The sequence below is a fragment of the Stylophora pistillata genome, chromosome 10 (assembly GCF_964205215.1).
Source record: "Stylophora pistillata chromosome 10, jaStyPist1.2, whole genome shotgun sequence".
In the NCBI taxonomy this organism is placed as follows: Eukaryota; Metazoa; Cnidaria; class Anthozoa; order Scleractinia; family Pocilloporidae; genus Stylophora; species Stylophora pistillata.
In genome coordinates this window covers 27,241,531-27,264,737 of record NC_142528.1, presented here as the reverse complement: position 1 = coordinate 27,264,737, position 23,207 = coordinate 27,241,531, and the positions used below count along the sequence as shown (strand labels likewise).

The window sequence follows — 23,207 nt, the reverse complement described above, 5'->3', positions numbered from 1 at the left end:
CGTGGTATCGTTGTTCCGCTGACTTGCCTCTGTTGTGTTCGTCGGCTCTATCATCGTTCCTGAGAGATATTTCATTCATTCATCTGTCTTTCCGATCGCTTGCATACGAGCAGATTACAAACATTCGAGAGCGTTCTAAGACAATGTCAGATGTTCTCTGAAAAGTTAAAGTGACAATATTGAGGGTCGCTCGCTATTCCGTGATGGTGGACGCAACTCGACACGACTCCGGGAACTACGCCCGAGTGTAGAACTTTTTCATTCATTTACGTCTCAAGGAATTGGGTATATCTATTTTGGTTCGAATTTGACTCGCAAAAGTCGATTAGCCTGTTAAATATGAGAGTAACGCTTTGACAGAATTATTGACCTTCCGTGCGTCTGGTACTTGATAGTCTAAACATTTGTCCAAGAACATTGTGTGTATCACATGGCTTAGTTGACAGCGAAGGCCGACAATGTTAGATTCGAAGTTCCTGATCGTGACCACGCTATGCTATGTGGGGATTTTCGGCGTGATTTTTATTGTTTGTTGTTGTGCTTGGACTCGACACTTAAGAAAAGAAGGGCGAGGGTATTCGCCGAGGATTCGGAACAACTCAACCAGGAGGGTTCATCGACCGCCAGAATACCCAATTGCACCCTCCACGCCGTTGTACGCACAACGAGGTCATGGATTTGCGGAAGTTAATTTTCCTGACGGAAACACTTACTATCCAGCCCCACAGCGAATGCAAAACCTCGCTCAAAGAAATAATTTATACCCTATGGTGCGTCATCATCCCACCACGTTCGGATACCCACAAGCGCATTTTTTCCCAAAAAGCGTGACGACAAATGTCGATATCACTTTAGACGTAAACGGGTTAAACTACGGAGATACTAGTCAGGAAGGTTTGTCAGGCGAGGAATTTAGCGACGCCACAAGTTCAAGGTTTGATGGGGTTGATAGTGCTGTAGCGGAAAATGTAGAGACAGAAGAAGGCGATCAAACCGCAAGAACTATCTCGCCTCATCCTTCGGAGAACTGTTCTAATGATAGTAAAGAATCCGACTGCGAACAATCTAGTAGTCATATTCACCAAATCAAAGAAGTAACGCTTTAGAGCATCGACACAAGTATTGGATAATTTTAATTTAGCCAAATATTGATAAGAAAATACATCTTGGCTATGCAACACAATATACAAAAGATTCATAAAATTCACAAGTCAAGCAAGCTGTTTTTTTTAAAGGGCAATTATTTTTTTCATGTTTGACAGGCCCCCTACTGGTGGGAGTTTATTTCCGTTTGGACAAAGAGCGCATTTATATCTTAACAATTCAAACGTGTCATTTCCTCGGCTTTAGATTTTCAAAGCTGATATGGCGTAGATTTAAAAAGGTTTTTCCTGTTATGAGACATAACAGTATTTGGTTTGCATTAGCTGTCTTGAGAATTATTGGCAAATCTTCATATCTTCTTGTTATTATTCAAGGCGTAAGCGCATATACTGTACGTTTAAGCGAAGGTATTCAAATAAATTAGACTATACCGATAAAAAACTGCTGCTTATCCAAAGTTCCAAATTCATGGTTTCAGATATACCTTAAATTGTTTCCAAAATCGGTTCCTTTTAAATCGATTCTCCAAATTCGGAATTATCTACAATGCAACATTGTAAACACCTGCTAGTAATGGGTTAAACCAAAATAAAAGAAAAAACTCCTTGAGTGTTGGTTGATTATACAAATTAGGCAAGAGAGACAAAGAAAATCTCGAGAATAAGAGAAGATTAAGAATTAATTACCGAAAGCAAGAAGCAGTCAGAACAGAGGATTATGTTTCACCAATTCCTGATAAAAACGATTTTTTTTCCGTTTGAAGAGTGCAAGAACTATTCTCTTTTTTCTTTCTCCTTAGGAAAAAAATTCTTTCAATTTCAATTGCTTTCCCTAACACCAAGAATCCATAGAAACTGGAAGATCACACAGCAAAAGTAGTTGTGCCTAGTTATAAACTTCCCCATTATGCAATTTCCTTTGACAGTCTTTTATTTTTGCTGAGCTGTCTCATAGGAAAAAGCAATCTTAGCCTGTTCCAGGTGTACCAGTTAAACAAAGCATGCTGTTTGTATATTAGCTTCATTTTACCGACTGAACATGTGGAATAAGCTACATATAATCAAGGGTAGCCTTGCCACAAAAGTATGGTTTGTTTTCACTTCTGTGAAGTGTGTCAGATCATAAGGCATGATGTGAATGATCATTACTTATATCTGGGACCATTGAAAAACAGCAAAATTCACTTTACTGTTTGCTTCTATCCCCTAGAAACAGACTCCCTCATAAAATATCCAGGTACCTAGGATCTGACAAGGAAAAAAGTAAAGTCTGTGCAGAAGGAACAACCTTGTCCTGTTTCATTTTGATTGCCAAAAAATCTTACTGCTCCTCTTCACAGAAAATCCTCCCTGATTTTCCCATAGAAAAATGGACAGCACTCCTTCATTCCAGATTGAAAATGTTTAACTCTTCTCCTTTCCCTCCATTTGATTTTCTTGAATAAGGCCATCCTTGTCATTATCTTGCTGCTTAGCGTTATTGTGTTTTTCACTCCACAGAACATAGTTGGCTCTGCAGAGGTATCTTTTAATGGTCTGACATTCAAGGCATGTAACCACAATGTGTCTCTCTCTTCTTCCTGAAGAACAATACAATAACACTAAATAACCAAAGTGTGAGAATATGGTGAGGTCTTGTTGCATCAAACTCTGAATGTGGCCCTCTTTATTGCACCGACTAACCCATATTGAAGTTTATTTTATAAAAGCAATAGACAGCTCTTTTAATCAGTTTTCTTGAGTAATAACCCACATGGGATGTTTGGTAAACACATGTTGAAAATTATATGAAAGTGTTCAATATCCAACTTACGCCTCACTCTGACCCTTGCTGTAATTCCTGGTATAAGAAGGGCATGACAATGTTTGCAAATGGTCCTTTTAATGCTTGGATCCCTGATAGAAGAAACAGTTAGGTCATGAATAATAACTCCAAAAACAGAGCTGAGTGAATAAGCAAATAAAACTAATCTGTCAACTAAAGTTGAAGGAACCACTTTTTCATGGGACACTTTTCGTTGCCTCTTGCTTCATATAACAAATCTGTGTTTAAAAGAAGGTAAAATGTAATTTAATGGAGTAAAATATCATAATTCTTCTATGAAGGAATATTCATCTATGGCAGGCTACTCCATCTTGAGGCCACAATTTTGTGAGTTTTCCTTATTGGAGAGAAAATATTTAAATTTCTGGTTGGTACACGGAGTGGTGTATTATCATAATGGGAGTTAAGCATTTCGTCAAAGAACACAACATAACCTTGACAAAGCTAAAAACCTAAAACTCCCCAATTCTCCCCTCTAGCTGTAACACATTTCCTAATAAACTGGTGATGAGAATTTGGTGTCAGATCAAGATAACACCTTCTACCGGACAAGTTTCACTATTCTCATGACCTGTTTGCTAGATAATGTATGGATATTATAGGGGGAAGTTACTTGTTGATCACTTCGTGGAGTTTATGGGATAATCATCTAATTTATCCTAATGGTCTCAACCCTGAATCAAACAAGAAGAGAGAGAAAAGGGAGTCATGAGAATAAAGATGATCATGAGGTCAAAAAGTGCTAAGATAAAACACAGGCAGCCCAAGCTCACTACTAGAAAAGCGGACGTGATTCTTGCAGCGTTGCGCAACGTTTTATATTTATAAAGGTTTGTATGGGATGTTATCGGTTTGCCTTAAAAGAGAAAAAATGTCTTAGCAGTTTTAGAAGTTGAACACCAAAATTGCACTAACTCGCCAAAAACGCTTCAAAATGGCCTGAGACACTGGTAATCAACAAAGAAAACGAGGCAATAAGGTAAGTCCATTTTATTTCAAAACAAGACATTTTTTCTCTCTTTTAAGGCAAACTGATAACATCCCATACAAACCTTTATAAATATAAAACGTTGTGCAACACTGTAAGAGTCACGTCCGCTTTTCTGGTAGTGAGCTTGGGCTGCCTGTGGCAAATTCTCGTAATTATCATAGAAAACATAAAGAGAACAGTATGGAGAACTAGCAAACTGATGTTATGGAGTAAAAGGCTAAGTCTTTCGGTCAGTTTGTCAATACTCATTAACACTCCAAGGTGGAGAGAGATGCTGAAAATCAAGCATCTCTTTCCAAACCACAACACCTTGCTTAATGCTCGATTCGTGACCTTTTGAACCCCAGCCCACAGCACCATATTTGAATCACGCCTTTGAATCATGTCTACTCACTACAGCCCCCATCATTCAATAAAGTCATCATTGTTAATCCTAGAAAAATAACAATCCCGCCAATAGCTTTTTCATACCATCCTACCAAAATCTCATATCACTTCAGTAGCGATTTGAAACACGTACAATTTAAACACAAGTTTTTGAGCTGTTGATTTCAATGTGCTTGCATAAAATCTTGACATTTCCACATTTTCTGGATTGATGGCCAGCACTACATGGGATGCCTGTAGAATAATTAACAAATATATACATATTTAGGGAAAAGAGGAGAAGAATCAAAATAATACCATATGTATTTTGCTGTCCAAAGTTAGCTTTGGACAGCATTCGAGCCGGGTACGAATGATCTCAAAAATTTACTCGCCTGATGTAAGAAGTTTAGCTTGTGACATGATTCTTGATTCTGAGGGGACACACCGCTTTTGTTCTTTCGACCCATAGTAACTAAACTAAGGCAATATCAAAAGTTCTGATGCCATTTCATCAACAGATTTCAGTGGATAAAAAGATTGCTATGAAAACTAGTCGAGGAGACTGGGGCTATTAGAAACAACCGCTGATGTCTTGCCGTTTCAGTTATTAAACGTGCGATTAAACATGGCGGCCAGTATTAGCTAGCCGCAAAATGACCAAGTTATGATGAACTCTCGCCTTCTGTTGTGTTGTAAGTGGCGATTTTGTAATGGCAAGAAGCAAGCTGAAAAGACTGTTGAACTAGTGTCTTATTTTTTAGGTGCCTGTTCGCTGCATCGAGCGGTGGTCTTCTACCGGCATGTCTCTAATTCTAACAAGCCCGGTCTCCGTCGGTTGCATCAATATAGAGCACGATTTTCGAGATTGAAGCCCAAGGAACGTATTCTGAGTGATTCATATGGCCAGCCTAAAAGTACCAGTGCTTGTCAAAGCAAGGTGGGTCCTGCATGTCCTTAAGCTTTTTCGAAATTAAAATTCGGAGAGGTCGAGGGAAACTTAAAAAGTGTCTATGCAACATGATAAAATTAAGCACGCTTTTTACAGTGATCTCCGATCTCTTGCCCTCGACGTTAAAACTGTATTCATTAAAGATTATTCCGTTAATTACAAGAAAATAGAGATCCAAACGACAGCTGGAAAGATGCTGATGTCGCGTTGTCAAGTTACAGAGATTACATAATGTATGCTAATAAATAAGGACCATCTGACTTGGTAACAGAGATAACTATTGTAGGGCTCGACACTGACGGTCGCCAACTAGCCACAGACTAGTAGAAATTCAGTAATGGCTGGTGATTTTCAATTTCCCCTAGCCAGGTTGGCTAGTAAAAAGACTGAAATTGTTGTAACATCTAAGTTGTCACCAGCCACTTGGCTAATAAGTTGAAAAGTTAGTGTCAAGCCTTATATTGTTTTCTGAATATTTTCAGACTTACTAATTCTTTACTAACAGTGGTAGATCCAAGGAAGCCAAGTGGGTTTGTAATTGATGCTCCATCATAAGTTTTGATTTTGAAAAGCTAATCATTTCAGAAGAAAGAATAGTTAATGGCAATATAGCTGCTGGAATTACAGTTGCAGTGTCTATTGACAGGCAACTTCTCTTTATCTGAGCATTTTCCCCCTTAATGAGAGATGCCTATTTGCAAAGTTTTCACAAGATTGAACTCAGAGGGTTTTCATACTTGCCCAGTGTTTGATGGAGAATACAACCACTTACAGTGGGCTTCTTATCGCATCAACTAAAATACTATCGTACCATAAACAGTACAAATTAAAATCTGTAGCATGCTTAGGTAAAATAATTGCCAAATCCCAGCTACTGTGCACAACTTGCAAACATCTCATAGGTTCCTTAAAAGAATGATTTAAGCATTGATTCTAATGTTTATGTTCTGATATCTGAAATAATTTCCAACACAATTATATTCTGACATTATGCACACTTTCCTTTCAGCCAAAGTCAACTTCAGTGGCACTGATTGGAAAGACAACATGTGGTGTTGAGGCACATGAAAGCCTCTCTCATGTAGAGGAGAAGAGTGATGACACAGAGGAGGAATGGGTGGAACAAAAAATTGATTGGAAAAAATTGCCAAGACAGTACATGCAGCTGTCCAAGATCAGACTAACAGGTCTTTATTCTGTATTGATTTAAGGAACCCTTTGCAGCCTTCAGTGCAAGATTATTACAAGGCCATGTAACATAAAATTTTACAGTTGCTTGCATGGTTGCTGAGCCTTTGAGCAGGAGTGAGGCTAAGGGTGACCTTGTTGTGAAACAAATGTTGGTGCTTTTCAAATGTAAATTACTTTTTTAAAATGATAACTGGACACTGATCTCTATCACAACAAGGGTACCTTCAGTTTCATTCCAATTCAAAGGCTTGGCAACTAAGTACACAACTTTAAAATGGCCTATTTAGATCAGAGTGGATAGGAGAGGGGGAGGGGTTGGGAAAACATTTGCCTCACTCTGTGATACTCAAGAAGGTCACATAATACCCACTTTAGGCATTTTCAATCTAGCAAATTTAGCATTGCAGAATGATTATTTGAGAGCAATTAAAAATGGAGAGAGTAAGCTTTTCAAGGGAAAGAGCAGTCAAAGATCTACCATGCAACATATTTTCAATTACAGTAAAACTTGTGTGTGTTTTTAGCTAGATCATTATTATTTGCATTTACACTGTAGGTCTTGTGGTAATCACAGAAATGGCAGGGTATGCTATTGCGCCAGGGGCAATGAATCTCAGTACTTTTCTTTGGGCTGGACTAGGAACAGGCCTCTGTTCCTCCTCAGCAAATGCATTTAACCAGGTATGCATATTGATTAACAAATGGTAAACACCACAGCGTACACTATTGAGTTATGGATGCACGCGGGAGGTTGCTAAGCACGAAAGAGGCGTGAGAGTTGTTCGAGGCGATAGCCGAGAGCAAATCTAGCTTCTTGAGTGCTTGGCAAACCTCCCAAGTGCATCCATAACTCAATAGTGTACGCTGTGGTGTTTACCATTTGTTTTATAACATAACATTGATTCGTTGTAGCTAAAGAATTTCCTTTTATTTAACAAATCTTACGTGACCAGAAAAAACAAGCATGCGCGGAAAAATAGTCTTTGCATTTGCTCACATCAGCAGCATACACTCATGGGCAAATGGGGGACGCTGAATTGACCAATCAGAGCGCGCGCTTTACTTTGGTTATGTTATAATTGCAAATGGTTGAAAAAAAGGTCTTATTTTTCAACTGCTTAAGGTATGATAGCCCTGTTTAAATGACTTCTGATTTTTTTTCTAAAGTATTTACTCAAAATCAGATGAAATTTGTTTGATTATATTTTAAAGTGGCTAGAAGTACCTTTTGACTCACAGATGAGCCGCACACAAAACCGTGTTCTTGTCAGGGCCCGTTTGAGGTAGGCACTATAAAATAAACAATGTAGGATTCGTCCAATCATGAAGAGTCCCTCATTTGTTGTTTAATTTGAGATTGGCAAAGTCATTGGTCAAACTTGTAATTTTGCATTTGTTTATCCATAGCCCCCTTCATGTAGTACTATTTGCTGTAGCAACTGGTGTAATGGGTGTATCTGTATTAACCAGTCAAGTTAATGGATTAACTGCTGCTCTGGGTTAGTATTACACTTGACTAGATATTACTTCACTTTTGCGAGGTTTGTCTGTATCAAGTTTGTTAAAGCCACATTTAGTACATTAGTGACTGTTCATAAAGGTAACGATATTGTATCACATTGCACTTTGACAGGCGCAGCGACTCTTGTACTCTACACATCTGTCTACACCCCTATGAAGCGTCTGAGTATTGTTAATACATGGGTTGGGTCAGTTGTGGGAGCTTTGCCCCCCTTGATGGGCTGGGCTGCCTGTACTGGAGGAATAGATGCTGGGGGATTGGTGTTAGCAGGAATTTTGTACTCTTGGCAGTTTCCACATTTTAATGCTTTGAGCTGGAATCTCAGAGCTGATTATTCTAGAGGTAATGGATGATGATATTATTTTGCCACAATTTTTAATACCCATATTTACTTTCATTGGAAGTTCTCAATCCTTTACTACAGTGAATGACTAAGACAGAATTTCTCTGTACAATATAAGTACAAAATCAAGCAGGCAAGTCATGCAAATAAAGGAAAATATCAATTAGGGGTTAATTAGTGGACGCAATACCTGGTTCTCCTAACTTACATGATAAGAATTGTATGGCAAATGGTAAGGAGGATTACTCAAAGACATGAGATCTCGGCAGTTAAAGGTTTAGATGAGAATCTAATAGTGCTAAGGGGTCCAAAGCAGATTCTTAAATAGGACTGTGGTCTAGCAGAACTCAGGAGCCCCTGGCACCTTACTTTTGCTCTTGAGTGACTTGGGAAATTTAGTTTTTTCCAATAAAAGTATATGCTGGACACCCTGTATTTCAAAGGGCTCCCTTTACTTTTTCTTAGAGCACAGCCTTGTTAAAATGAAGAATAAAATGATATGGACATGTCATTCACATTGACTCATTCACAGCTTTACAATCCTTTCCTACCAAGACTGGGTGACTTGATCCTTTCTCATTTGGTAAAAAAATGTAGAAAACTTTTGTTAATTTATATATATATTAATTAAGTGTACTTCATGACAGCAATTAAGCCAAAAAGAACCAAAACTTTATATGTACACTAAGCATTTCTTTATCCTTTTGCATATTATTGTAAGCTTCCTGTACCATAGAAAAATTTCCTACCCTAATTTGTTTTGTTGTTGTTGTCTTACTATAGCTGGTTATCGCATGATGTGTGTAACAAATGCACCCCTGTGCAGAAGGGTGACCCTTAGACACTGCTTAGCATTGGTTGGCCTTACAACACTTCTACCCGCATGTGAAGTTACAACATGGTGGCTGGCTTTAGACTCTTTACCACTTAATTTATGGAATGCTTATTTGGGATATCAGTTTTATAAAGACTCAGATTCAAGATCTGCAAGGAAACTTTTTCGGTTTAGTCTGATATACCTCCCAATTCTCATGTTTCTGATTTTGTTTCACAAGAAGCCAAGGACAACTCAGGAGGAGGGAGTTGTTCAAGTGACATAGCCAGCCTCCTTACTCCAGCATAGTTTTTTCGAGGAATTACAAACAATAAGTCTTGAAGTTTGGAGGGGACACTGATGAAGTTGTTCTGACCTCTTGTGATATGTTTGTGGTTGGAAAGTTGTCCACCTTGGACTGGCTTCTACCAAACAGTGTTGCTTGCAAATGAATGCAGTTTAGGGATATTATTATCAAAAAGATGTTTTGGACATGGACTTCATTAGGACAAGAATTCTACTTTGATTTTAACTTCTTTACAACAATTTCTTAATGGTCTCCATGCAAGACAGAGTTTGGCATGCACTATTTATGTTTTTACAGAGAACTACCACAAACATCAGTCTTGGGCATAAGGCATAATGCCTACAGAATTTTATTTCTCTAACCTAACAGGTACTGAGAGCTCATTTTCTTCACTTTGTATGGCCTTATCTAGCCATTCAGTTTATCAAAACAGCTGCACAATAGTATTAGCAGACCAAGACGATGGCAAGGGATCAAAATGGGTTTAGGTTAAACCTGTTGATCTAACTGAATTCCAACATTTGTTAAAACTGATGGTCATGTATTTCTTTGTTAGCTATATCTAAAAAGTTTGGTGCCATACCACAGGTCTTCAATTAAGAAAAAATACAAACTGCTACAGCGGGGGAATAGTATCTGAAGGAAAAATTGCTCAGGCCATTGAAATGGAGTCCTGGAATAAGTAGCTAAGTTGGGATACACTTCATTTTCAATGCACGAGGAACATCCTGATATACCACAGTAATATCCCTCAGTTGAAACTTTTATCTTGTTATTTTCTTTACCTGCCTGCCTGACATTGCATGAAATTTGTTTGGAGAATTGAGACACTTATCAATTTAAAGAATCAAAGTATTTAAGATATCCTGCATCTTCATCATAATGTTGGTAACTAATATAATAATTTGGATATATCAACAAAGTTGAAATGGTAAATTGGCCACCGTAACGATTACAAAAGCTGACGTTTCGAGCGTTAGCCCTTTGTCGGAGCAAACAGAGGAATTGTGGGTTTTGCGTGCTTTTGTAATTGTTACGGTGGCCAATTTACCATTTCAACTTTGTTGATATATCCAAATTATTTCGTTACCCCCACCGACGCAGCCCCAAACAGTTTCTTTCAAAACTATCAGCCTTTATTCATTAGTAACTAATACATTTGTCTTAAATGAATTGATTGCTCCTAATTTGGTGACAGTACTGAAGTTATAAATTTTTCTCTCCTAACTTACCTTTATATTGTTTTATTGTACATAAGAATGGGAAAGTTGGAATTTTAATGACAGCAATTTGTAGTGTTGCAAAGCTTGTACAATTTGACTTAAAATAAATAATTTCTGTCTTCTTCTGATGGAATTTTTTCCAAATTTACATTTATTACAAACAAGCATTTAGTATTGTAGAACTCTGCCTACAACATGATAATATCAACAGTATTCATGGCAGGTAACTTCCACTCCAATAATTTTAACTCACCACTAACATTTACATCACTAACATTGAAGACACTCACACAGAAGAAAAAATAAGAGAGAGAGAAAAGCATAATTATTTTAAATTCATTCATAAAAATTTTCACCAATTTATTAATTTTGTTGAAGTTGTTCTTCTTCCCATTAGAAATTGTTATTATTTTTTTTTAATGCCATTAGGCTTCCATTCCCATCCCTACAAGGTTGACAGTAAATCTTGTTTCATTTCATGCCAAGGCTCCAAGTGTTCTACTGTTTCTTTGAGCAACATTTCCATGTCTAACAAAAAAGTCAGTCTACATCTTTGTAGTTAAATCATCTGTTTTGAGTGACCATTTTTCCTGGAGGCTGCCATTATATCTTTGTTATCTGTGGTGCCATTGTTTTTCTCCACACTAGTCCAGGAAGAAGATGTTGTTAAACTGTGTGATACCCAATCTCTTTACTTCCTCTGCAAAGTAATTAAAATTGAAGCATTATTGAAAGAAATCACCAATAAAAACCTTGTAGCATAATACTGTTCACACTTTTTAATAATTCATCTTTGGTGTATCATGAGTAAGAATGAGAATTTTAAATTAATTATTTCAAACCACTCACCATCAATCTCTATAAGGTTGGCACTCTTTTGATTTAAGATCACAAATAATTCTCGTTGGTCAGATTTTCTTCCCACAATCCAGCAGTCTGACATGGTTTTCACAAAAGTTTCACCATCCTCCTGAAAACTAATTTTAAAAGAGAAAGAAAGACCATTGATCTTACTATACAGTAAAAACCCACAAGTAAGAACCTACATTTTTAGGAGTTAGCCTAAACAGGTTCTTACATAAATGGTACTTAACAAAATTTTAGGCTGTTTAGGTTCTTAAAACAGGTTCTTATTTTTGGAGAAAAACACACCTGCATACAAGTTGGTAATTGTTCTATATTTTGTAACTACATATTTTGCACTCATTTTTCTTAAGAAAATCATGTTTTGCAGCAATGGCAATCTGGTTTTTCTTCAATTATGATTACAGTAAATAATTTCAGTGTACCTGTAATGTACTATATGATTTTAGAAAATAAGAACCTATTTTAATTTTCTAAGGCTATTAAATAGGTTCTTGTTTATAGGGGGTATAAATGGCAAATTTTAGGCTAACAGGTCCTTAATTTTTAGGTTCTTACTTGCAGGATTTTACTGTAATTTTTAGTTAGACATCACTCCAGGAAAAGCTGACATTTGTGACAGAAGTATGAAATTGATATGAATAATTACAGAACGATTTGTTTATCGTAAGTCCTCTAATAAGCCCCCCCTCTTTAGAGAAAGAAATTTATTAAGCCCCCCCCTCTATTAAAGCCCCCCGCCCCTCTCCCAAAAAAAAAAAAAGACAAAAATTTAAAATAACACTCCATGTCAGTAAGTACATTAAACAAAATGAGAACAATTTTTGAATAAATATGATACAACATAATTAATTTGCCCCTCCTCTATTAAGCTGCCCTCCCCTCTAAGAAGCCACTGCCACTCCCACCCCCACCCCCAAAGTACCTGAAATAAATAAGCCCCCACCTCCCCGGGAGCTTATTAGAGGATTTACAGTATCTCGGGAATGGCAAGAACATAATCCTTATATTTTCAACTGAATAGTCGCAATGTTTACAACCACTCTCTAAGAATAATTTATCACAGCCAAACTTCACCTTGCAAAGTCAGCACTTATGTCTCCCATAAGCCTCATTATCTCGGGTGCAACACATGGAACTGACGACTTCTTGGAGTGAACAGATGTCTTCTGAGCCAGGTTCATGTGGTTGAAGTACAGATAGCGATATTGTTGGTCTGAGCTACACATGGTCAAGAAAACAATACAAAAGCTAATTAAAACAAAAAAGTGGTGCTGGAGAAGAGTGGTGAAAAAGTTAACAGAGTGAATGTTAATTTCCAAATAATTTTGGACATAGTAGATAAGTACCTTTGCTGTTTCTTGGCACTTTGCTCACCAATAATATTGGCCAGCGTTGTTAGTTGAGGACCAATGAAGTTGTCAATCTTCTTAAAAAAGTCTAAAGTTGGGTATGGACCTAAAAGGCCAAACTAACACATTTTAATTAACATCCTAATTGTTGAGAAAGTAGTCCATTTAATAATCTGATGTATAAGATATTTAAAATTAGAAATCTTCAAATTGGCATCATTGTATCACATTTGACATACCAGAAACCATCAGGCATATTGTTGCTTCAAGTGCCTGTTCGGGAAAGAAAATAATACAAAACAAAACAAATAAGTAAGAAAAAATTGGTAAATATACTAATTTGAGAGACCTGGTGTCTCTGGTTAATGGCTTGTGACTCGCCTCCCAGTTTAAAAGGCCAAACTTTGGTAAACAAATGTGCAATCAATTGAAATAAATGAGCACCTATGAATTTTTTCAAGAAAACAACTTGGTTTTAAAATAACTTTTAGTACAAATTTCCATCAGGAGAGTTTTATTATTTTTCTTAGGTGATATCATGTTACTAGTTTATTCTCCCCTCCATTATTATTAATAGTAATAATTTTAACATTCAACCATACTCTGTACCTTATACACCACTAATATTAATTCTTCTTGCTCAGAATCTGTGTTAACAAACATCTTTGGTGGAGGTCTTGGTGTTGGAACATCACCCAATTCAGTGGGACCTGTTATGAACCTGGAAACCAAGATGCAAAGAGTGTTACATCATAATTCAGAATTTACTGTCCAAGGCTAAGAATTCAGACTAAATGCAAACAGCTTTTGGATTTCAAAGTACTGATTCTATTTCTGGATAAATCCTATCAACCAAGAGTGAACATGTTGTATTTTTAATTATAATTCTCTCATTATGCAGGCAGTCTCTGCAAGAGGCTCTTCTTGCACAGTCATCAATAGGGAAGTCACTGCCCTTCCCCCAAAACTTCCTGTTTGCTGCTTTTTAAAATCATGCCATGAGCCACTAATGGGGATGAATCATTTGAATATATTAGAGTAAAGTCAGCATCTCATGTCTTTGTACCTTCCATGATGAGACTTGGGTGGAACAACAACATAGCCTTGAGATCTTGGATTTTCCATACTCTAGAGGGAGAAAAACCACACTTTGAGATCAATAAAATGTGATCAGTTACACACACACACATAGATTATATATATATATATATAATTATATATATATATATATATATATATATACTTATATATAGAAAGTTTCAAAAATTGCGAGGATGGACAACTTCTGACGTAAAAAATTTAAAAAATTTTAATAAAAAACGTTTCGGTCAGAGACCTTCAGTTAAGGTTAATTCTTAAGGTAAATAACTGAAGAAGGTCTCTGAAACGTTTTTTATTAAAAAATTTTTTATATTTTTTACGTCAGAAGTTGTCCATCCTCACAATTTTTTAAACTTTCTACGTTCGTGTTGGCTGTGAGGTTTGGACTGCGAATCTTTATTGATCCTCCTGGTGCAGTGCACCTTTGTTGGCCTGCAAGTTCCATTAACGACTTGCTATATACTTATATATATATATATATATGTATATGTAAGTCTGCATTTTGATTTTCTATGTTAGTGCTCAACGCATAAAAGTAGAGTGCATGTAGGTATATGTATATGTGTACACTTAACAATTACTCCACAAGCGCGCATTGGATATGAGATGATAGATAGCCAATGAGGCACTATGTGCCTCGTTGGCTGCAATCATCTCATATCCAACAAACGCGAGTGGAATAATTGTTTTATTAAAAAAAACGCCCCCAAGATATTAGACAAATCTTCTCGACTTTATTTTGCGAAAAGAAACCCGATGTTACAAATTATGTGCAGATATTAGATTATGGTATATTGGCTCATATATCATATGGCATAAGCCAATAAAAAGTCTTGAATTGCATTATCCAATGATCCAGTATTTAATAAACACGTATATACCATATATAATATATAATATAGGAAGTCTGCATTTTGATCTTTTCGCATTACAGTACTCGATTCATAAATTAGAGTGCAATAAATGTTGAGTTAAACTTAGACAAATACAGTGACTATGCTTTCATAACTACAAGCCTGTTTCATGATTGTTCACTCATCAGGGGATTTTTACTTATCTATTTAAAAAATCCCCTGATGAGTGAGCAATCACGAAACAGGCTTACAGGGATGAAAGTGTAGTTGTTGTATTTTACTAACTCAACATAATATTAATAAAATATATATGCTTTTACATGATAATTTCTTGGGACCTCTCAGTAAAACAGTTTCAAACTCACAAAAGTTTCATTTTGGAGTGTTTAGTCAATTAAGAATCTTCTGCATAGCAAAAAAAGCAAGTGTCACAAAGTAACAAAAGTTAAAACTATAAAGAGCACACATGTACCTCTAAGTCTACCGTGGATGGAAATAAGCTTGTTACCAAGTATTTGTAAAGGGTACGCATGTCTTCTTGTTCAAGACCACTCCTACATATGAAATAAGAAGCATTAACTTTGACAATAACATGAGAAATGCTATTAATCTCATTCCTTTGGTTCATGAAAGCCCTTATATATGGCTTCATTGGCTATCATAGGAATAAGCTCTCAGTTTATACTATTCTAGCATGAGCTGCTTGTAATCTGACAGGTTACCAGTAGATTAGACCTGTAGTTTAACAGCCAAATTGAATGAGTATTGAGTTGGAAAGTATTCCTAGCCAGTCAAGTTTAGTCACTACTAAGTGTAGACCTATCAGTCAAAATTGAGACAATATTTTGGATCAGCAGGTTTCTACTGCCCCACCTGGAAAACTAGAAGTTAGAATAAATTTTTATAATTAACAGTGACAAAATTGCTTATAATAAATATTATAAAAAATCATAACAATTATGATAAAAATAAAAATATCATTCTTGTAGATCACTCATCACTCACCAGACAAGTTTTTCCGAATAAAGGAAGGATGTATACCTTACTTGGCTAAAAGAGAGATAAGTTTATTTGTTTTCACATTTGCCATGGTGAGCTAACAATTAAGTAAATGCATATACCAATATAGGTAAAAGGTAAGTCACAGAGACAGTGGTTTTCACTTTATCACAAAATACAGTGGATCACATGACATAGACCTGTAAGCAGATATTCAACTGATCTGTAGTAATCAGTATAATAATATAGTGCTGCTCTGAAAAATTAACTTGGTTTGAAGTATGAATGGTCAGGAAAAGGAATACCAGATAATTAAAACTATTCAGGAAGAATTGTCAAACATATCACTCTAAAACAGTAAAAAAAAAAATTTCAATTTTTCTTACCACTGAGAATCATGTTTACCCAAAGAAACAAATTCAAAGTTACTCCTCTATACTAGATATTACAGTTAAAATCACCTGAATGTATGTTCAATCACATTAATAAAAGATTGTATCCTTAAAAAGGTGTTTTTGTCTAATGGTAGAAAACTGATCCCTGAAAGATAAAAAAGTGAACAAATCCCTTTAACCATTGTTCAACATTTATTTTCAAAATGTAAAGTGAGTATTGTCAAAGAAGAGAAAGAAGACACTTCTTTCAATATAATAGCTATTAATATTTTAGGGCTTAGTTAAAATATGATCAGATACAGCATCTTCAAAATCTTCTCAAGAAAACAACATTTTTGATGTTTTCCCTTTATAAATATGAAAGAATTAATTTATCATGATTTGTCTGCACTAACTCACCGGAAAATACATCCAGAAGATCAAACTGAGAGAAGTTAAGGGTCTGTAAATACTTAAAATAGATTGCAAAAATTATTTCAGCTGCAACTTTCAACTTTAAAAAAAATCAGCAATACCAAATGCGACTGAAACTGTGTGCAAAAAGAAATAATTTGGATATATCAACAAAGTTGAAATGGTAAATTGGCCACCGTAATGATTACAAAAGCTGACGTTTCGAGTGTTAGCCCTTCGTCGGAGCTCTGACGAAGGGCTAACGCTCGAAACGTCAGCTTTTGTAATCATTACGATGGCCAATTTACCATTTCAACTTTGTTGATATATCCAAATTATTTCGTTACTCCCACCGACGCAGCCCCAAACAGTTTCTTTCGAAACTATCAGCCTTTATTCATGTGTGCAAAAAGGTTTTAAGATGACATGACAAGGATTAAAGTATAATTTATTAATTATAATAGTTATGAGCTATACTTAAATCAGCTGTTAATCCCTTCTCTCATGCAAATTTTTTATTAGATCAACTAATAATTCCCTAATTGATATTTTTCTTTATTCTCAGTACTTGTCTGCTTGATATTGTATTGATATGATAAGGAGAAATTCTGTCTTGGTCATTCAGAGGAGTATAATGGTTAACAGTAGAAATTATTAATAGTTAACAGTAAAAATTATTAATAGTTATTCAGCAGTGTCTATTTCAATAATAGAAAATAATTTAAATATTAAAACAAATGCCATGGTTAAGGAGAAATGTCTACTAGAAAACAGGAATGTGTTTACTTACAGAGGTATAGAAATGTTCAACTCTCTTGCGTAGAGCTTCAATGTTGTAGGTCTTCAAAAGGTAGGAGAATGTTCCATTGAAAAGCTGAGAAACATTTCAGTTAATCATTAACTTAGAAATTATCGATAATAATTAACTGACAGTGGTTACATTCCATGAATCGGAGAAAACAACCAATTAACAGATTCATGTCACTTCAATCTTTAAATGCCAAAAAAACTGACTTACCCAGCCATCTAACCCAACAAGCTCTTGGAGAGAGTTACCAGTAAGACTATCAATCTGCCTTCCCCCTCCCTCTCCTCCCTTACCACAAACAAATTCCTCCCCCCACCCTCTCCCGATGCACACACTTTTCTCTTACCTTAAACATTTTGTATGCCTGTTTTAATACGCCATCTAGTACAGAATCCTGAGTGGAGAAGATACAGATGGAGAAACATGTCAAGAACAATCACTGAGAAAATAATTATGTTTAAGCCATTATTCACAAAGGAAATAAGTGATGGTAATCACCAAAACATCTTCATCATGATATTCAACAAACATCTTGCCATCCTTTGCCATCTTCTCACTAAAGGGAATGCTTACTGTCTGCAAAATAAATTTTAGGTTACCTTTGTTAGCTTGTTAGCTCTTAACTCCCAGAAATGATGGGCATGTAACTTCTCCCTATAACACCCATACATTATAAGCAAACAGGTAATGAGAACACTGGAGTCTATCAGGTAGAAGTCATTCTCTTGATCTAGTACCACATTCTTATGACTAATTTACAAGGAAATGTGTAGCAGCTAGAGGGGAGAATTAAATATTAGATCTTGGGATGAACAGCACCATGTATCAGTCGGTCAGCTTAAGGCAAGATATCTGCGATTGCAAATTTGTAACAATTGAATGCTGCCTTTTTTAAAATGCTGATTTATCAGACTGTCACATATCTCACAAACCAAGAAACACTCACCATGATCATCCAGAATTCTGGTTCTGCTTCGAAGAAGACCTGTCTTGTTTTCTGTGTGTGCAAAGAGTTGCAGGGTTTTTCTGGTGAGAATGTCCTGAAGTGTGCAAATTGGAAATGCAAATCAAATCAAAAATGAAATTCTCTGGTGAATGGCAAACTTTTTCACCTTCCACTTGTTATAGATTTTAACCATAATAATATATTTTATTTGACTTTTGTTATTGTTTTTTATTACAGAATGATATATATAAGGGAATGCCAATTGGAAACTATTGTTACTCTAATAGCACTGTAACTCTAATAGCACTGTAACTGTCTAATGTTTTCTATCCATGGATTTCTGATGAGCTCCCATGCAAATAGAAACAATATCATTTCTCTTAAACTGCAAAAAACCTCTCAAACAACTACAAAACAGCATCAAGGAGATTTCATCTTACTGGGTGAACTTAACCAATGCTTCACAAAGGCCAATGTTTTTTATTTTCCTGTCGAGGTCTTCGCCAGTTGGGATGTAGAGAATAATCTTCTCCTTTTCCTATTGTTTGGGACAAAAAAAATACACAAACAGAGTACAGTATTATCGACTGTAAATTAATATCAACTAAGGGACCTAACATTATTTACAGGAAGGGGGGGCTGGTGGAAATGAGAAATAAACTTCTCAAAAACTTTAAGTCCCCCCTTTATTGGGGACACACTTTTTATTGGTCCCCCACCCCCATAATTCTTTAAATTAATTTTTTGGCACTCAAAAAATGATCTATGATACTGAAAATCCTTACAGAAGAAGTGAAGAATACCATCCTACCTTTTTTAAAAGTGATGCACAAGGAGATGAAAGTGACAGAGGGGAAAGCAGTGAATCTGAGGATGAAATGCTTTAAGGACTTTCAATTTGTCAAACGTTTGTTTAGATTGAGATTGAGTCTTTTGTTTATCAGAGTCTCCAATTAAAACATAAAAAGTCAATTTTGCTGGTATTGATATTGCAGAATTTTATTTGGTCCCCCCTTTTATGTGCATACAAATTTTTGGTCCCCCCCACATTTCCACTACCCCCCTCCCTGTAAATAGTGTTAGGTCCCTAATCTCAAGTTTCCTCAATCCAGCTCCCAACAAAGAGACCTATTACGTATGATGTGCGATCCTCGCAGTAGATAGCGCTATTTATGCAATAGCGAAAATCAGACCTGAAAAAAATCAGGCCTGCACGGGACTCGAACCCCTGACCTCTGCGATACTAGTGCAGCGCTCTACCAATTGGGCTAACAAGCCAATTGATTTTTGCTATTGCATAAATAGCACTATCTACTGCGAGGATTGCACATCATACGTATCTAACACCGCAGTTCAAGAAAAAAAAAATATATATGAACTTCATATATTCATTGCATCTCATTTATTACTTTCACGGGTTTATTACGAATCAACTTAATGGCCTGCTCCCAGTTGGCTTGTTAGCTCAATTAGTAGAGTGCTGCACTAGTATCGCAGAGGTCAGTGGTTTGAGTCCCATACAGGCCTGATTTTTTTCAGGTCTGATTTTCGCTATTGCATAAATAGCACTATCTACTGCGAGGATCGCACATCATACGTATCTAATACCACAGTTCAAAAAATATATGAACTTCATACATTCATTGCATCTCATTTATTACTTTCACGGGTTTATTACGAATCAACTTAACAGCCTGCTCCCAGTTGGCTTGTTAGCTCAATTGGTAGAGCGCTGCACTAGTATCGCAGAGGTAAGTGGTTCGAGTCCCGTACAGGCCTGATTTTTTTCAGGTCTGATTTTCGCTATTGCATAAATAGCGCTATCTACTGCGAGGATCGCACATCATACGTATCTAATACCGCAGTTCAAAAAATATATGAACTCCACATATTCATTGCATCTCAAAGAGACCTATTAAGTAGCCATCAGTGGGCTTGGAAGGTTGTTCAGAAAATACTCTTACAAAAGTAGTAGTAGTAGTAGTAGTAGTGGCAGTAGTAGTAGTAGTAGTAGTAGTAGTAGTGGCAGTAGCAGTAGTAGTAGTGGCAGTAGCAGTAGCAGTAGTGGCAGTAGCAGTAGCAGTAGCAGTAGCAGTAGCAGTAGCAGTAGCAGTAGCAGTAGCAGTAGCAGTAGCAGTAGCAGTAGCAGTAGCAGTAGCAGTAGCAGTAGCAGTAGCAGTAGCAGTAGCAGTAGCAGTAGCAGTAGCAGTAGCAGTAGCAGTAGCAGTAGTAGTAGTAGTAGTAGTAGTAGTAGTAGTAGTAGTAGTAGTAGTAGTAGTAGTAGTAGTAGTAGTAGTAGTAGTAGTAGTAGTGGTCAAAGTTTAATTTCTTTACGTGGGGCATGGTTACCCATATTGCCCGAGCCAGAGGCTCATCTATGAAACGCAAGACAACAACCCACCCACCCCACCCCAGGGGAGGACATCCATCACACAGTTATCTCGTGCGTGGGAAATGGAAATTAACCTCTCCTACCCCTAACCCTGCAGGAGATGGGACCTCCATTTATTCGTCCCTATCCGAGAAGACTAGAATATCTAAACCATTTCTTGATGTCATAGAAAGGCAGCATATTCTTCGCATTTATTTTAAGACCTTGAGTGTTGGTCCGGCCGGGGCTCGAACCCTCGACCTCTCGCACATCAGTCCAGCGCTCTATCTATTGAGCTAACCGGGAGGCAGTTAACTATTCATATCCTAAAAGAGCTTAAAATTTCTTAAACCTGGATATAATTTGCTCACGAAATTATGTGGATGGAACTCTAGCTAGATTGATCCAAAAACTAGTACTCTGCTTTCCACGAACGATCAACACCATGATGCAGAGATCAGTATGGAGGACAACGATATAAGATATACCTACCATTCCTTCCTTAGGTCCGAAAGTGGAATTGTAAATAAAGAAATTGACCAGACCTGGAGATGTTTTCATGGATGCCATTTTGGACTTCTTCGAGAGAATCTATGCCTAATACACAGAGTTATGTATAGTAGTATAGCCATGCCGCTGGTAATTTTCGACTGCAGTTAAAACATCTAAGATGGCGTCTAAGATGACTACGTGACAGAAGGTGTCGTTGCCGTTTGGCTTGCAGCATGAATTTTGCACAGCAGAAAAAAAAATGAGCCTTGATCGAAAACGAGTTGAATAGTAGTTCGAGTTGCTGTGAATAACGATGGATGACATTTCTCTCAGGAAGCGACAGCTCGACGACAAACTAGCTCAGGTATTTCCTTAGGTTATTCATGATTAGTAGGAAATTAAACCCATCCTAGGTCTCTCCGGGCGTCTAACTCAACTTTTTTAAACTTTTATTCACTGACCTATGCATTGGGTAAACATAAAATAAAATTAAACGAGGCACAGTCCAAAGACAATTCGCTCTCTTCATTATCAGTGTTGTGTGAGTCCAGCTCCACCTTATTGATTAAAATTCTTCGATAATTCGCATAGTGATTTGCTGGGTGAATAATGATGATCTTGATTTTTCCTTTTTTGTATTTTGAAGAGTGCTGAGAACCATCTAACATTTATGACACTTAATGTTTCAATAATGCTTTTTCATAAACAAGAATCTCTCTCTAATTCTTCATAGCGTGAGTTATTCTACAAGTTTCCTTATGCAGGGTTTGTCGTATCGTAAGCTATTTATATGTTTTGATCAGCCCATACTACTCTGACGTTTTGATACCATTTTAACTCATAAATGTTAAGAGAAAATAGTGCCAAAAGCTATGAGATATTGGTTATGTTGACAAGAAAAGAAGGTATCAATTATTTTTTTTTACCTATTTATTCCCTCATTTCAGGAGAAAAACATCTTGGCTTTTCTTAAAGACAGTTTGGAAAAGACTGATCAAATTACGGGGAATATGGTGAGTACAGTTTCCCTATTGATTATTTGTTGTTAACTTTCCTTAACCCGTCACTGACAGTGATATCAAGTCAGCTTATTGGAAAAAAGAAACTAGTTAGACTTTGAAAGAGTTCCCCACAAAGGCTGACTGAGTAATTCGAACCTCAACACTGTTAGTTTTATACAAGACTCTGGCCAATGGTTTGGAGTGTACCCCCAGTAACTCATGCATACTCACCCCATGGAGGATGATACAAAACATTTATGCCATGTTCTTAAACAATTATTGTTTTGGTATCTGGTGGGAGATCCTCTTTGCTATGAACCAGTAATCTCAACAGTGTTCAAAGACATGCAGTAGAAAACAGTATATACTCAAAGGACATTTTACGTACAGGGACCTTGTTGTGGTCTTTTTCTTGACATAGGGAGAAAAACTAATAATGGTGTTACTTGGTTGTATTTACAGCTTGATATCTTGTCCAAGTTTGAGGTTCGTATACATAAACTGGAAGACACCATTGTTCCTGTTCATCGGGAAACTGATGACTTGCAAAGAAGACAAGCTAGTATCCTTAATAAGCTATGGAAATGCATTGGAAAATATTTGGCTGGAGGTCATGATGTACAGAGTGGAGGTGCGGTGGCCTCATGGCTGGTGCGCTCGACTCCAGATCGAGTGGTCCCGGTTCGAGTTGCGGTCAGAGACACTGTGTTGTGTTCTTAGGCAAGACACTTTACTCTCACAGTGCCTCTCTTTGCCCAGGTGTTTAAATGGGTACCGGCAATTTAATGCTGGGGGTAACCCTGCGATGGACTAACATCCCATCCAGGGGGAAGCAGAAATACTCCTAGTCGCTTCATGCTACAGAAACCGGAGTTAAGCACCGGCCTGATGGGCCACTAGGCTCGTACACAGACTTAACCTTTTACACGACGTACAGACCGAGCATAGCGAGGTCCCTGCCTCTGTTCAACCTGACCAAACTCATTCAATGTGC

The 23,207-nt window shown here is 36.8% G+C and overlaps 5 protein-coding genes across 6 annotated transcripts in view; 3 read left to right on the top strand and 2 right to left on the bottom strand.

Moving 5' to 3' along the window:
- Nucleotides 1-41: 41 nt before the first annotated feature.
- On the top strand, nucleotides 42-1,713 carry LOC148722473 (uncharacterized). Its single transcript, XM_088737188.1, has one exon. It carries the CDS (start codon nucleotides 459-461, stop codon nucleotides 1,104-1,106), a length of 648 nt encoding a protein of 215 aa, XP_088593314.1. The 5' UTR covers nucleotides 42-458; the 3' UTR covers nucleotides 1,107-1,713.
- On the bottom strand, nucleotides 1,115-4,820 carry LOC111323298 (ribonuclease P protein subunit p21). Its single transcript, XM_022926621.2, has 4 exons — nucleotides 4,681-4,820; nucleotides 4,440-4,540; nucleotides 2,917-2,999; nucleotides 1,115-2,683 (listed from the first exon to the last, which is right to left on the bottom strand). The coding sequence occupies exons 1-4, from the start codon at nucleotides 4,753-4,755 to the stop codon at nucleotides 2,508-2,510; spliced, it is 435 nt and encodes a 144-aa protein (XP_022782356.2). The 5' UTR covers nucleotides 4,756-4,820; the 3' UTR covers nucleotides 1,115-2,507.
- Nucleotides 4,821-4,863: 43 nt separating this feature from the next.
- Nucleotides 4,864-10,770, top strand: LOC111323297 (protoheme IX farnesyltransferase, mitochondrial). Its single transcript, XM_022926620.2, has 8 exons — nucleotides 4,864-4,980; nucleotides 5,050-5,225; nucleotides 6,247-6,424; nucleotides 6,985-7,109; nucleotides 7,641-7,711; nucleotides 7,836-7,927; nucleotides 8,062-8,292; nucleotides 9,077-10,770. The coding sequence occupies exons 1-8, from the start codon at nucleotides 4,953-4,955 to the stop codon at nucleotides 9,391-9,393; spliced, it is 1,218 nt and encodes a 405-aa protein (XP_022782355.1). The 5' UTR covers nucleotides 4,864-4,952; the 3' UTR covers nucleotides 9,394-10,770.
- Nucleotides 10,771-10,870: 100 nt separating this feature from the next.
- On the bottom strand, nucleotides 10,871-21,330 carry LOC111323294 (vacuolar fusion protein CCZ1 homolog). The gene is made up of 17 exons (XM_022926617.2): nucleotides 21,213-21,330; nucleotides 18,790-18,887; nucleotides 18,350-18,443; nucleotides 17,902-17,979; nucleotides 17,750-17,797; nucleotides 17,386-17,469; nucleotides 16,602-16,653; nucleotides 16,269-16,347; nucleotides 15,814-15,858; nucleotides 15,281-15,362; nucleotides 13,920-13,981; nucleotides 13,463-13,574; nucleotides 13,093-13,126; nucleotides 12,851-12,959; nucleotides 12,579-12,722; nucleotides 11,487-11,614; nucleotides 10,871-11,337 (listed from the first exon to the last, which is right to left on the bottom strand). The coding sequence occupies exons 1-17, from the start codon at nucleotides 21,288-21,290 to the stop codon at nucleotides 11,282-11,284; spliced, it is 1,383 nt and encodes a 460-aa protein (XP_022782352.1). The 5' UTR covers nucleotides 21,291-21,330; the 3' UTR covers nucleotides 10,871-11,281.
- Nucleotides 21,280-23,207, top strand: part of LOC148722472 (exocyst complex component 7-like) — a 6,338-nt gene continuing 4,410 nt past the window's right edge. The window contains exons 1-3 of one of the 2 annotated variants that reach the window (XM_088737186.1): nucleotides 21,280-21,576; nucleotides 22,160-22,225; nucleotides 22,676-22,775. In XM_088737186.1, coding sequence (XP_088593312.1) covers nucleotides 21,526-21,576; nucleotides 22,160-22,225; nucleotides 22,676-22,775 — 217 coding nt within the window. In that variant the 5' untranslated portion in view covers nucleotides 21,280-21,525. The remainder of the gene's footprint in view (nucleotides 21,577-22,159; nucleotides 22,226-22,675; nucleotides 22,776-23,207) is intronic. The other variant, XM_088737187.1, reaches the window with a different exon arrangement.

Coding starts and splice junctions, on each gene's coding strand:
- LOC148722473 (XM_088737188.1), top strand. CDS start 459: ATGTTAGATTCGAAGTTCCTGATCGTGACCACGCTATGCTATGTGGGG.
- LOC111323298 (XM_022926621.2), bottom strand. CDS start 4,755: ATGGGTCGAAAGAACAAAAGCGGTGTGTCCCCTCAGAATCAAGAATCA. Junction 4,541..4,680: donor AGCTAAACTTCTTACATCAG/GCGAGTAAATTT, acceptor ATTATTCTACAG/GCATCCCATGTAGTGCTGGC. Junction 3,000..4,439: donor CAAAAACTTGTGTTTAAATT/GTACGTGTTTCA, acceptor TTCTTCTATCAG/GGATCCAAGCATTAAAAGGA.
- LOC111323297 (XM_022926620.2), top strand. CDS start 4,953: ATGATGAACTCTCGCCTTCTGTTGTGTT. Junction 4,981..5,049: donor CTCTCGCCTTCTGTTGTGTT/GTAAGTGGCGAT, acceptor CTTATTTTTTAG/GTGCCTGTTCGCTGCATCGA. Junction 7,928..8,061: donor TGGATTAACTGCTGCTCTGG/GTTAGTATTACA, acceptor GCACTTTGACAG/GCGCAGCGACTCTTGTACTC.
- LOC111323294 (XM_022926617.2), bottom strand. CDS start 21,290: ATGGCATCCATGAAAACATCTCCAGGTCTGGTCAATTTCTTTATTTAC. Junction 17,798..17,901: donor ATCATGATGAAGATGTTTTG/GTGATTACCATC, acceptor TTCTCCACTCAG/GATTCTGTACTAGATGGCGT. Junction 12,960..13,092: donor AATATGCCTGATGGTTTCTG/GTATGTCAAATG, acceptor TTGGCCTTTTAG/GTCCATACCCAACTTTAGAC.